Genomic DNA, 14919 nt, shown 5'->3' on the forward strand with positions numbered 1-14919 from the left:
ATATTGTTCTATGCTATAATATATTATATACATGGCGCCTTAACTGATAATTATGGTGTTAACAACACTTTGTTACCTACGTATCAAATATGCGGAAAGTTAATTAAGTTATTGACCACGATGCAGAGAAGATGTGCTTATTATGTGTGTAAAGGGGGGATCCCACGCAGTGATCGAAGTGGGGGGATACGGAGGGATGATATCCCTCTAATTTTTTTGCTAAAGGCTTGAAAATATGTTATTTATTTGTTTAGATTTAAAGATTATTTATGATAGAAAAAGATTGTAGAATTTTGATGCATAAACAAAATGTGAACTATAAAAAAAAATAATACTATACAAGGTATGAAGAATGTTGTAATGATATCAGGAAATCTGAATTGTAAGGCATCCCTCCACTTATCTTGAGCCATTTCGACCACTGATCCCACGACTCGTGTATTTGACGAATATCCACAAATACTCGAATAATCGGCAAATTACCGACAATCGACGGGAAGGTGGCGAATAACAAATAGCGAATATTCGTATAAGTACTCCATTCCCACTATTCGGGGAGTATCCTCGAATACCAAATATTCGTCAAATACACGAGTCGTGGGATCCCGCCTTAATATACTATATAATATCAAAAATACTTTTAAAATGCTATTATAAAAATATATTTTACGAATACTCACAAGGTATTTGAATACAAATACAAGTATTTTTTTTTTAATTTTATGCTATATAATATACATGTATAGGACATAGGTATTATACAGTGTGTCCCATGCCGCATGTCACAATGAAAAAATAAAATAAAAAGTGATATTAAGTATTAATATGGTACTAGGTATTTGAAAACTATTTAACTATCAGTTTGTTTAAAAAATTCCAATACAGAAACCATATAAAATTAATAAAACGGACTTTAAAGTATTTTAATACAAGTATTTAAATTTTGATAAAAATACTTTTAAAAAGTATTCAAAATACTTGAAAAATTGTATTTAGAATGCCATATAAATACTTCAAAAAGTATATAAATAGAAGTATTAAAATACTTTCCAAGACTGATAATAATTAAATTATGCAATCCGTCAGTCCTGTACAGAATACTTTTAAAAAGTACTTGAGTAAATACTCAAATACATTTTTTTTAAGTATTTAAGATACTACTCAAATACTTTTCAAATACTTTTGGTTTTTAAAGCGGGTTTCTAACTATCGTAATATAAATAACACATAGGTAGTAGGTTGTCTAATAGTTAGCTAATAGTTGAAAGGGAATATTGTTATTCAATAACTATTTTCAGAAATCTGGTTTTCACAAACCTTCAGGCTTCACCTAACACAGAAATACAGAATACTAAATAAAACTATTATTCTATCATTGTAGTTGACAATAATATTTTCCAACCAATTATTTCGAATAAAAATTAAATGTTCGAAATAAAAAACCAAAGTATTCAATAGTCAATACCAAAAAGTATTTAATACAAAAAAATATTTGAATACTTCTACTCTAATACTTTTACTTAAATACTTTACAGGACTGCAATCCGTTAACATCGTTATTTTATACAATTTGACTTTTGATTTTTATTTATTTGTTCACAGCAAGTATGAGCCCGATACTATGCGTTTTTATACCGATCTATGTATCGTTATACTCAAATTTGCTTCTAAAGAATCACATATTTATAAAATAATATACAATTATGCACAAAACATGAATACCTGGTAATCCTTATACTATGATGGTTAAAAGCATGATAAAATAATTTTTATAATTTTATCATGGTTAAAAGTTAAAAGTTAAAGTAGCAACCCTAGCGTACGCAGCGCAGCCTGTGGCTGTTCAATCGTGCGACTCATTTGGGGACGTTTGAAACGGAGTTGGGTCTCCTTATTCATGATTCTATATATCACAGAAAATTGTTCTATAGACATTGCCGACCAATAAAATGCAGAGAAGAGAACACTACGAGCCATGACTAATTTATTTATTTAGTCATGCTACGAGCAATAGTTTTGTGCGTAGAATAGAGTAACCTGGGTTATAATGGCGCACCTAACATTTAACAGCTGTTATATGGTAGTAAACACGTTTTAGAAATATTGTTATATTGTTTTCCTATCATAAATATTTATTTGTGGTTTTAAATTTTCCGGTCAAAAGTTGATTTTACCAAAGCAAATACCAAAAATTCTAAATAATTAGAAATTATAACAAATGCGTCTTTTTACCCCAGTATCGGGGTAAAAGTGCGCACCTAATGGGGTAATAGCTAGGCCGCATGCTAAATTAATTCATAAAAATCTATTTTATTAAAAGATTGTTACCTATTTTATTTTTATCAAACAGTAAGATATAAATATATATAATATGCATGCAAAATATAAAAGTCCCTAATATAATATATAATTAATGCAGTATTAGTATTAAATATTAAGTCAAAGTAATTTTTTTAAGTATAAATGTATAATTATCCAATAAATATTACATAATATTATTTAATCATTTGTTGATAAATCATAGATATAATGTACCCATTAGTACAAATAAATTAATAAATAAATAGATATAATTAAATGTTTAAACATTAAATTTAAAGCCACAAAATTAAAATTTTTATAATAGTAGGTAATCAATAATCATGTAAGAAATACTGCGCATTTTTACCCCAAAACCTACTAAGCCATTTTACCCAATATGATTTTCTGCATAAACAGTATTGTAGTATATTCAGTTGTTATCATCATGACAAAATAATAGTTATTTTTTCATGATTATCATATTAATATTGACGTTTAGTCACCTAATTGTACTAAACGGATATATATAAAAGCAACGCCTAACGTGTCGTTCATACCATATTATGGTACAAATTACTACTTCTATACTACTCAAATATTATATCAGGTGAATACAATAATTAATACTTTGCCTCATATTGCCGCCAAAACTTCATCAACTATTGAAAAAAATATTTTATCGCATTTGGCTTTGATAACATAATCATAATAACAAAAATGTTTAACCAGATTGCAATTATTAAATTACTATTAAATTACACAATAGTTAATTTTGCCCCGTGCGCCATTATACCCCAGGTTACTCTAGTGGGTAAATCATAGACCTATGGGGTAAATGCGCAAACCGGACGAAAATTGGATTTTTGTAATCTTACCTATTTATTAGTCATTCGAATATTCGATAAGACATTCTATAGTTTTTATCACGATTTAAGATTTACTATATTATTATCGTGGTTTTTATCAATTCATCATTATTGTTAAGTTATTTAAAATTTAAATTCTAAATATTAAATTTAAATGTTCATCTTTATTAAAATTCAAACTGTTCAAAGTTGTAACTTGTAAGACTATGTTATAAATTAATTTAAATACTAAATACGCATTTAGCATTTAAATAACATATTTTATGTTTTTTTTATCTAAAAATAATAATTACAATTATGAAAATATACCATTCAATGATGAATTATTCAAAATTTTTTTCCCAAGGGAAATTATTCAAACAAAAATTAAATTTTAAAATCAAAAATCAAATGTCTAAAATTAGTTCAATCGACCATGATAGAAGGACGTCAGGAGATTTTTTCGTTTCAAAAGTACTGGACAGTTTTAAAGTACCATACAAAAATAAATTTACTTGCTTATTGGTGAGATGTGGTTTTTGTAATAACACATCTTTATACATTAATAAAATTACTGGTAAATAGTTTCATGGCAAATTTTTACTCATGAAATGTTACCATATTTGTACTTATTGAATAATATAATTTTTAAATGTTATAGGTTGGTTTATCTGTACACATTGTTTGAGATATGGTGATTGGTCAATATTTAAGTCACACGTAAATAAGAATAATGAAAGAATTTGTGTACCTGCTCCTAAGGTTTTTGAAGCTGGTAAAGATTTTAAGAATAAGGCTGATCATTTAATGCATTTCAAATCATTAAAAACTAGTAGTAAAAAGAGTATTTTAAAATCTCTTAATATGGAGGTAATAGTTATACACTATTTTAGTACCTAATAAATATATGACATGAATTCAAACTTTAATAATTAATATTTTAAATGATAATATTTTTATTTTAAATAAGATTAAGTTCTGTAGGAAAGCCACAAGGTATTACAGTATTCAATATATAATATGACATATCTATGAAAGAGACCATTGCAGTTTGTTAATTTGTTGTTTTTTTTTTCTAATATCAAATTTACCTTTCAATTTATTGACAATTGATTTATAAGTGATTACTTAAGCTTATAAATAATTCTCTGATCTATTTTAATATGTGTGTTACAGAAAAAGCAGAATGTTAAAACTCTAAACTAATCAATCAATAATTATTTATAAATAGATAGTAATTTAAACATTGATGGAAATCACAAAATTATACTTGCCATAATAATTATAAATATATGATTAATTTTTATTGGCCTAATTAAAAATGTCAAAATAAATAAAATTAACCTTATTAAATTAACATTTAATTAAAAAACACAATTTTTTATGAGTTATTTATATTATTATTATCATTATTACTACCTACCTACTTATTTTATTGCTCAGTTTTTTTTTTGTGCTCTTCATTAATTATTTTTAATTTTTGATTAATGATAAATGTATTAAAGATTAACATTTATTGGGAATTAAAGTATTATGTGAGTTACCTTAAGTCAAAATAAATAAAATTAAAAATATTCAAGTGACAATATAATATCATCTATGATGGGGTTAATTTATATTAATATTTTAGAAGTTCAATTATTAATTTCCATTAAATATTTATATAGGTACACTTTAAAGCTACAATAAATTAGCTCTTTTGTAATTTTTATCATTATTTGTGTTTAAAACATTATAAAAATGATGGTGTTTATTTTACAGGAATTAAAAATACAAGACCTTGATCGTATTCCAGGTTTATACGTTAATTCAGAAAATAGTTCCTTGTACTTGACTATGTTGCTTGATAATAAAATAGTTGTTGGATATAAAGAAATTGAATTAGAAAATAGTCTTAATCAAAAAACTGTACCAGATGATTGTTGCTGGGGAATTGCTCAAGTTCCTCCGTTCACTTCAAATCATAGTCAAAGTGCAATTATTGTTGACGACTTTAAACATTTATTAGTATTAGTCGGCCATCAATCGTCTCATCATATTATTTGCTTACCTCATGGTATTTATATTATTCTAAATTATGTCAATTAGTTAATTAATGTCTTACCAAGTATAATATACTTATGAACTAAAATCAGTGTTGTTTTAACATTGTTTATTTAAATAGAATTCATTTTAAAATAATTCAACAATGTTTATTTGATTGTATTTTATGTTATAAATTGGTTTATTTTTAAAATTAATTATAATTATTCTAATCCAATCCATAAAAATGTTATATTTAAACTATTTGATACAAAGTATCTAAATAAATGTTGATGGATCAATTTACAATCACTAAAATTCAATTTCCATCAATTGTATTTAACTACCTAACATTTTAATATGTTCCAATTACACTTTTACAAGTACATTTTAATTATATTTGTATACTGAAAAGTAATCTTAAAAAACAATAATATTCTTAAAAATAACTCATTTTAATAATTTTATATTTTTAAGGTGTGCGGAAATTACCACAAGAATTACTGCCATCATTGGAGTATTTCAACAGATTAATCTTATGGTTTGGAAATGATCAAATTGCATGGAACTCGGCAAGAACATTCGCTAAGAAATTAATAGAAAATAGATGTTATTTTATAAGACCTACCGATGATCAACCATCCCCTTATTTAGCATTTAAACTTGGTTTAAATATCGACAAAATACTTAAAACTGCTGATAAAATGGTTCATCCTAGTATTATTCAATTCTCAACAATACGTAATGAAGTTTATGCAGAGTTACAAAATCATGATAAGGTAAATCATAAATAAAAAGGTAGGCAAGTGGATGTCGCTCTGCTATACAGTATAGGTTGCAAGTGGGTTACTGTATAATGGGTGGTATTAAATTTGAATTCAGTGATAAAATATCATTGTATAAGAAAAACGATTCTGAGCGGAGACGGTATGTCAGTATCGGTATAAGACATATTATATACTTATCTAAGGTATTGAAAAAAAATATTGACCTAATAGGTACCTATAATAAATTCCAAATTAATCATATAACAATATCCATTAGGTACATCTAAGTTATAACGTGTTATACATCAAAACAAATCGTGATACTATCATAGATATATTATACTATAATAGTATACCTGTTTGGTAACAGAATTAACTATTTTCAAGGAACGTAAATTTTCAACCCTTAGCTATAAAAGTTGAACATTTTATAAATTTTTAACTACAAAATAATTATTCAATTTTAAATTTGATAAATTTTGTCAAAATTCCATCTTTAAATGATTATAAAAAAAAATTGTGCCCATGTATATTTAATATTTTTCAACTGCTATTGTAACAATATATCAGAAGCCTTACATTAAATTTTTACACTTTTTGGCCCAACAGATAAAACTTAATTGATATTCATAAAAAAAAAATAAAAAAATTGAAATATGAAATTGTCTGTAAACTGCTCAAAACAAGTTAAAATATTTTGAAAATTGTATCAAATATAAGAATTGATAGAATAAACATTCAGTGAAATTTTCATATATCTACAGTTATACGTTTATGAATTAAAACAAAATAAGAAAATCGCTACATGAGAAATCAAACGAATATCCAATCTTGTAAAAATTTGAATTTTAAACGCTCATAAAAATTTAATTTGACTTTCTGGTAGACATTTTTTTTTTTATAAAGGTAGATAATCTTATAAGCAATCGTGTATTACATTTTAAAATCTTAGATTTAAAAAGAAAAATTTTTATGAATTCCTAACTCAAAATAATTTGCTAATTTTCGTGATTTTTCCATATTTTGTAAATTTTTGAACCTTAAAGGCTTATAAAAAAAAACTGTGCGTAAGAATTTTTAATATTTTTCAAATGTCATTGTAGCAATATAGTAGGAGCCTTGTATTAAATTTTCAAGTATTTTTACTCAACTAATACAATTTTATTGACATTCATAGAAAAAAAAACTAATGAAATTGGAAACTGAAAATGTCCCTAAACTATTCAAAACAAATCAAAATAGTTTGACAATTTTATCATGTATTGAAAATTCAAATATAAACGAACAGTGATAATTTCATGTATCTAAGGTCATTTGTTTTGATGTTACAGCAAAAACCAAAGTCGATTTTGTGAAAAATCGATTGCGTAAAAGTTCCTGTTTTTCCATAATTTTTCTTTTGTTTTTCACAGCGCTTTTGAAAATTACTGGGAATTTAAAATTTTTACCTCCCCAATGCACCAAATATTCACTTTCCCTTCGAACAAGATATTGAAGTTGAAAATCGAAGCATTATTTCGACTACTTATTGTGTGCACAGACATAAAAAAAAATACACACATCATTGTAAAATCAATACATTCATCGTTCCACTCAGAATCTAAAATATGAATAGCAGTGTTGTAAAGTATTTGAGTAAAAGTATTTATATACTTTTTTGCGTATTCAATACTTTTTTAAATACTGTTTATTTTGAAGTATTTGAATGGTATTTTAAATACTTTTTTTTATTTTTTATTTGTTTCTACTTATAATTATTCTTGTTAAATAAAAACGCTATGCCGTCGTGGTTTTGCTTTAACGTTATAACAATATAATATTATATATTTATCATTTATGCTTTACAGACAATTTGGTATCGGTTACTTCTGAAAAGTATTTGAATATTACCTACTCAAATACTTTACTATTTATAGTATTTGGGTGGTATTTTAAATACTTTATTTTAAGAATATGTAATTACTTAAATACTTTTAAAAATAATTTTTTACAACACTAATGAATAGTAATAATTAACAGTTTAAAAATTAAAGAACTTTATTTAGACTCTTGGAATGAAATGGACAAAATTTCCGGCATTAAATAAAATTATTGGAGGCCATCGTCGTGGAGAACTTACTTTATTAACTGGCCCAACGGGATCAGGAAAAACAACTTTTATAAGTGAATATTCATTAGATTTAGCTGAACAAGGTGTAAGTAATTCAAATATTCTCAATTGGATACTAAAAAACTTTATTTAATTATTCATTTTTTTTAAATATATTTTTGTTTATAGTAGATTTTATAATATAATAAAATTGTGATAAGATCTTTTGATAGTTTTTAGATATACACTTGTATATCCAGAAGTAATGCACAAGTTGTCCAACGATAGTTTCTTGTATATTTTCCTCTGACTGTTTTTTCAACTTTAAATTTAGCATTATTTATGGTCTGCGAGGAGTTTTAATTTAAATTTAAGGTTTATAATTTAAAAAGTGTTTATTTATTGGCAACAGTATAGTTTAAATTTAATGAATTAAATTTTAACATAATTTATTATGACTTGAAAGTAAACAAAACTATACTCAGTTGGATGACTTGGAAGTACCTTTCATCCATAGGTACCTACTTAAAATGAAAACGTTTTGGATGATAACAATTAATTTGTTATATCATTTGCCTCTTTTATAAAATTTCTAACCTAAACACATACAACGTATTTTTTAAATAATATTTACGTTGTTATTCTTTATGTATTGTATATATATAGTTGCCAACACTATGGGGAAGTTTTGAAATACGTAATCAACGTTTAGCAAAAATCATGCTTCAACAATTTGCTAAGGAACCTGTGCATCTTAATTTAGCCTTATTTGACAACCTAGCAGATCAATTTGAAAAGCTTCCACTGTATTTTTTGACTTTTCATGGCCCCCAACCACTAAATATGGTGATGGACGTAAGTTTAATTTATTAAGTCAATTTATAAGAATCAAAGCTTATTTTTCTAAATAAATATAAATATACAACTTTTTGATGAATATACAAGTGTAATTTTGATGTATTTTTCAAAACGTTTTAACATTATAAATTTGTTTAAAAATGTCCTAGCTTATTACACTTTATATTATACATTTATACTAACACTTAGTTATTATTAGGCTGTAGTCAATGCTGTTTATGTATATGATATTGGCCATGTAATCATTGATAATGTACAGTTTATGATGGGCATTGGTGCCAAGTATGATATGGGTTCAGAACGATTTTGGCAACAAGATTCAATTATAGCAGAGTTTAGGAGGTTTGCTACATATTCAAACTGTCATGTGACATTAGTAATGCATCCTAGGAAAGAAAAAGATGTCGAACAGTTGTCAATCAATTCTATTTTTGGTACAGCTAAAGCCACACAAGAAGCTGATAATATTCTTATAATACAAAATAAAATTATGGAATCTTTACAAATTAAAAAATATTTACAGGTATAACAATATTACTGTTTCAGTTAAGAGTATAATATAATTCATGTAAATAATAATATTTTTTTCAGGTTTCCAAAAATCGATATAGTGGTAATCTTGGAGTTATGTCTTTAGAATTCAATAAACAAAGTTTAAGTTTTTCACAACAGAAGACCTAATAATACAATATTTATAATATTTATTAATTTATTGTTTTGTGCAATGCTTATAAAAATATAAATTAATATTTTTACAAAAAATGTTATTGAATTTTAATCTATTATGCACAATGCACTATGCACATTATCTCTGGGTCAATTACTGTTGTAGGTGCATCAGTGCATGATGCCTCTCATCTACGCTCATCTTAAAGTAATTATTGCCAATCGACAATAGCAGAAAAATGGTTTGAATACTTTGGTGATTTGTTAAATTGTCTGGAACCTGTGAACCCATTCCCATTTGATGATATACATAGAAATTTTAGAATGTGCCCTGCGAGAGCAACTAAAGATGACAGGCGCGGATTCAGGGGGGGGCTATGTGTGCTCAGGCACCCCCTGTCATTAATAGCCACTAATAAAATAAATTTGTATTCAAAATTACAGAATCTAAAATAGAAAGGTGTAACCATTTTTTTTAGATTCTGAGCGATGTACCTATGGATGATTTGTTTTTTTTTTAATTTTTCAAATTTAATTTTATTGTCATCACTCATCACCGTATTTGGGGTAGTACAACTGCTTCGATTTTATTCAACAGTATTTCGATTGATGGGAAAGTGAATCTAGTTGGTTCATTCAGAAGGGCGAAGGTCAAAATTTAAAATTCCAATAGTTATCAAAAGCGCATGGAAAAACAAAATAAAAATTAAGGAAAAACGGAAATTTTTAAGCAAAATCGGTTTTCGATAAAATTAATTTTGGTTTTTGCTGCAACGCCTGCAACTTTAAAACAAATAACCGTTCACTGAATGTTGATATTAGCATTTTCTATACACGATAACATTTTCAAAATAATTTGAATTGTTTAAAGTGGTTTTCAGACTTTTTTATTTTTTTATTTTTTTATAAATGACAATAACATTTTAAAGCTTGAACATTAAATTGTTACAATGGCCGTTGAAATATATTAAAAATACAGTCACAATTTTTTCTTATAAACATTGAAAGTTCAAATGTTGACAAAATACGTAAAAATCTCAAAAATCTGCAAACTATTTTGAGTAAGAAATTTATAGTTAGAAAATATTTATTTTTAAATTCTATCGATTTCTCATGTAAGCATGTAGCGATTTTCTTATTTTGTTGTAATTCAAACACGAATAACTGTAGATATTTGAAATTTACACCATATAACATATCATCAATTCCCATACTTGATAAAATGTACAAAATATTTTAACCAGTTTTGAACTGTTTACGGACATTTTAAATTAAAAATTTTTTTTCTTGAACTGTCAATAAAATTTCATTTGTTGGATCAAAAAGCGTGAAAATTTAATACAATGCTCCTGCTATATTTTTACTATAGCAATTGAAAATTTTTTAAAATAATTATGTATTATATAGGAACAATTTTTTTTATAAGCATTTAAAGTTCGAATTATTGCAACATTTATCAAATTTAAAATTTAAAAATTATTTTGTTGTTAAAATTTATAAAATATTTAGCTTTAATAGCTAAGGATTGAAAATTTAAAACAAAGTTCCATGTAAATAGGTAAATAAATTAATTTATTCATAAAAATATCATCAAATATACTCCGTAATATTATAGCCTGCAGGTCCTCGCTCAGAATCATTTTTCTTATACAATTATATTATATCATTGAATTTAAATTTAACACCATCCATTACAGTGTTCTAATTGTAACCTACTGTACACCAGAGCGACACTGAGGACGTATAACAGTAGAAAATTTCAGCCAAATCGGTTCAGTAGTTTTTTTGGATAGCGCGGTCGTAGAAAACCCCTTACAATTATTATAAATTTTTTTTTTTTTTTTTATTAAAAAAACCATCATAAATTACATAGGATACAAATATTACGTTAGGTTACATGGTTATCTATCTCTTTTAAGCTTTTAGCTTGTGTTAGAGATAGAGAGTAATAATATTTAATTAATTAAGAGGTATACACAATAAATTATATGAGTAGCACAGTAATGAATGATTGAACAATAGAAGTAATGAGAAAAAAATAAAAAAGATTAATACAGATAAATAAATAATTTAAACAATAGAAAAATTGTAAGAATGAGAGATGATATTAACTATTACATATAAAATATTAAATATATAATATATAAAAAAGAAAGAAAAAAATAAAATAGAGTAACATAAAATATAAAATATAAAATATAGCAAAGGATTAGAAAGAGTTAGGTTAATTGAGAAAATAGCCAATGATAAACAATTTTTTTAACATTAATTTTGGAACAGTGAATATTTTTTTATATTGACATGGCATACCGTTAAAATACACTGGGCCCAAATAATTTACGAAAGATTGACCAAATGCTTTATTCGAATATTTGACAGGTATATTATACCTTGTTATTTCTCTTTTACCTTCCAACAATTTATTATCTTTATCTTGAGTGAACCTTTTTAGAGTGAACAAAATGGCAATTTTTTTATATAGAAATTTGGTTGGTAAAACACCCAGTTCCTTGTAATTTTGATTCGTAGAACCTTGCAGAGAGTACTTGTTTAGGCAAATTCTTATAATGTTATTCTGGTTAACTTGCAATTTGTTTAAGACAGTATCACTTAATCCACCCCATACTAACATACCATATTGTAATATCGATTGGTATAGAGCAAAATAAATAACCCGCATTGTTTGCTTGGGAACTAAACCCCTTAACTTGTAGAATCTATAGGTAATAGAGCGTAACTTTCCAACTAGGTTTTGAATGTGAAGATTCCATCTTAAGTTTTTATCAAATATGATACCTAAATATCGAGTACTAGTAACTTCTTTGATAGCAAAACATTTATTTATGTTATTACAACTGTTACCATCAACGCATCTATGAATTGTTATAGGTTTAAGATTTGGAAAACTTTTATAAATTAACTTTTAAAATAATTATATAAATTATCACTTATCAGTGTATAATGGATTGTATTAAACTTGAATTCAATGATATAATTTAATTGTATAATAAAAACGATTCTGAGTAGAGACGGTTTATCGGGCTGGATTTTTTATATATTTATTATTTATTATAGCCTTTAAGTTGAATTAATATTATAATATTATAGCCGACCGTCACAGCTTTACCCGTGATTGGTTGCTTATTTTGCTTCCGGACGATGAGATGTATAATTTTTCATTCAAATTTTATCCTTTAATGTGATCAGCAAGTAAATATAAAAATGGTTAATGAAAACGTATTGAACTGTTTCTATTGTTATTAATGATAAATATATTTTCATTAAAAATAACTTATCCCGTGCACTTCGTTACCCGTTATATGTACCAACCCTATATGACTCAAACTTTGTTCAATTTTTTATTTAATATTCGGTGTATGGACCATACAGTATGGTGTTCAATACTTATCTTAACTTTTCTGTTACCCAGAATAAAAATTCTGTTTCTCATCAGTATATTATCAGGTAGGTAATCTCCCTGCGGTAGATCGCGGATCCCGTGCTGTTTGTACCCATACGTAAGTGTATGATTTAGCTACAGAGTATCAAAGTTATACCAAGTTTGTCGTTTTTACTTAATTCCACCTACGATGGATTATAACTAATACAAAATCCTAACCTAAGTTAACCGTACTCAAATCCGATGAATAAGAAGAAACCAAATTTTATCCTTTTTAAATTAATCTAACTTCTTCTCAGAGGTCTAATCTACACGCATAAACATTAATTTATACATACCTACCTATATATATATATATATATATATATTGACGAAAAATAATAATACAAATCAACAAACATGCCCGATTAACCAATAGCAACCATTATAATACACTATTATTATTTTAATCTGCAACAATAAACTAAATTTTTTATTATATAGTTTATTTTTTTCTGGATAGATGGTATTTTTGACATCCATATTTCCTACTTTTCTGGTGGATTTTCCTAAAATGTTCTTTCATAAGAACCTTGTCCTGACAATTACGAACACAACAAAAAAAGAATCAGCCAAATCGGTTCAGTAGTTTTCTCGGTTAGCGCGGTCGAAGAAAATCCCTTACAATTTTATATAATAGTATAGATAGATAACCCACCAAAATATCCAAGTAAAATCCAAAACCAATTTGTTTTTCAAAAGTATCATAAAAAGGTATACAATTAATATTTTGTTTGCCTGAATTCGATGGGCCACTCTTTTGAGATATGATTTGATAGTCAATTATCTGCAGTGGATAATTAATATGCAAGAAGTTGCGTCGCGCATGTGCATATCGCATATGGAATACCTAATTTGGTGACTCGTCGTTGATATCGGCAAAGTTTTTTTGTATTGGTATTTGGTATAATACATTATACATCCATCCATAGTATAATGATCTAACTATCTAAGGGTAAAATTAAAGCCGGTTTTCCTATTTGTGATAACTGTTTAACTGTGAACTTAAACTGAAAACAATATGACACGACACGTTCTCTTTATCTTGTACTATTATTCACTATTCACTGTTGTGTTTAACTATCTGAGCTTTGAGCGTAGTGCTATAGAATTACTACATTAAAATATTACTTTAATACAGGCGTGGATCTATGGGGGGGTCATGGGGGTCATGACCCACCCCAAAAAATCAAAATTAAGTCCTTTATTTTTATTTAAAAATTAAAATATGCAGAAATTGTGTTTTTAATGTTTCACAGATTTTTTTTTCAAAAAAAAAAATATATAAAATATAATATATAGAACATATTTTATTTATATATTATATTATATAGGTACCTACAGGCTACAGCCTGCATTTAAACTAAATCACCACTTGTTCATAAAATCATGATTTCCAATAAACATATATTTTCTAAGAATATTAATAGTGTTTATAAACTGATTGACGATTGACGATAATTAATAAGAAATCGGCGGAAAGATAAAGAATATGTTCGTCGTTCGACGGAAATATTATTTTCAACCCGTATAATAATATAAGGTACACTTACACTTACCCAGGGGCGGATTGGCGAATTTTTTCGGCCCGGGAAATATGGATCAAACCGGCCCTGCACCGCAAATATGCACCCCCCCCCCCCCTAAAAAAAAGGTCATAATTTTACTCAAATTTCAAAATTTGTTTAGTTTCACCACTAAATTAGTAAATTATATAATAGGTACCTATAATTTATTAAATGCTATAACAGTTTTGGGTTAGTCTGCAGATAAGATTAGGTTAAACAGGTTGTTCAGACTGTTCTAACTTGAACTTGAAGTTTAATCTTATTATATTTTATATTCTGAGCGGAGCGATGAATTTATTGAATTTTACAATGTGTTTTTTTTTAAATTAAAATTTTTTTATTTTTGTGTTCTTCATCACCTTTT

The 14919-nt window shown here is 26.2% G+C and overlaps 1 protein-coding gene across 5 annotated transcripts; it reads left to right on the forward strand.

Annotated features, from left to right (window-relative positions):
* Positions 1 to 2818: 2818 nt before the first annotated feature.
* LOC100161261 (twinkle protein, mitochondrial) lies at positions 2819 to 9635 on the forward strand. Of its 5 annotated transcripts, none has more exons than XM_029487736.1 (8): positions 2819 to 2908; positions 3808 to 3921; positions 4908 to 5202; positions 5646 to 5947; positions 7981 to 8130; positions 8691 to 8879; positions 9082 to 9405; positions 9474 to 9633. In XM_029487736.1, exons 2-8 carry the CDS (start codon positions 3880 to 3882, stop codon positions 9561 to 9563), a joined length of 1392 nt encoding a protein of 463 aa, XP_029343596.1. In that variant the 5' UTR covers positions 2819 to 2908; positions 3808 to 3879; the 3' UTR covers positions 9564 to 9633. The 5 variants fall into 5 exon arrangements, with proteins under 5 accessions (XP_029343596.1, XP_008187553.3, XP_029343594.1 ...); XM_008189331.3 differs by lacking the exon at positions 2819 to 2908 and adding an exon at positions 3272 to 3723 and having other exon boundaries at positions 3808 to 4016; positions 9474 to 9635; XM_029487734.1 differs by lacking the exon at positions 2819 to 2908 and adding an exon at positions 3472 to 3723.
* The last annotated feature ends 5284 nt before the right edge of the window (positions 9636 to 14919 follow it).

This window comes from Acyrthosiphon pisum, chromosome A1, assembly GCF_005508785.2.
Source record: "Acyrthosiphon pisum isolate AL4f chromosome A1, pea_aphid_22Mar2018_4r6ur, whole genome shotgun sequence".
NCBI lineage: Eukaryota > Metazoa > Arthropoda > Insecta > Hemiptera > Aphididae > Acyrthosiphon > Acyrthosiphon pisum.

Excerpts from the sequence above, each read along its gene's own strand:
- LOC100161261 (XM_008189331.3), top strand. The coding sequence starts at position 3,465 with ATGAAAATATACCATTCAATGATGAATTATTCAAAATTTTTTTCCCAA. Across the intron at positions 4,017-4,907 it reads TAAAATCTCTTAATATGGAG|GAATTAAAAATACAAGACCT; the intron begins GTAATAGTTATA and ends TTTATTTTACAG. Across the intron at positions 8,131-8,690 it reads TAGATTTAGCTGAACAAGGT|TTGCCAACACTATGGGGAAG; the intron begins GTAAGTAATTCA and ends GTATATATATAG.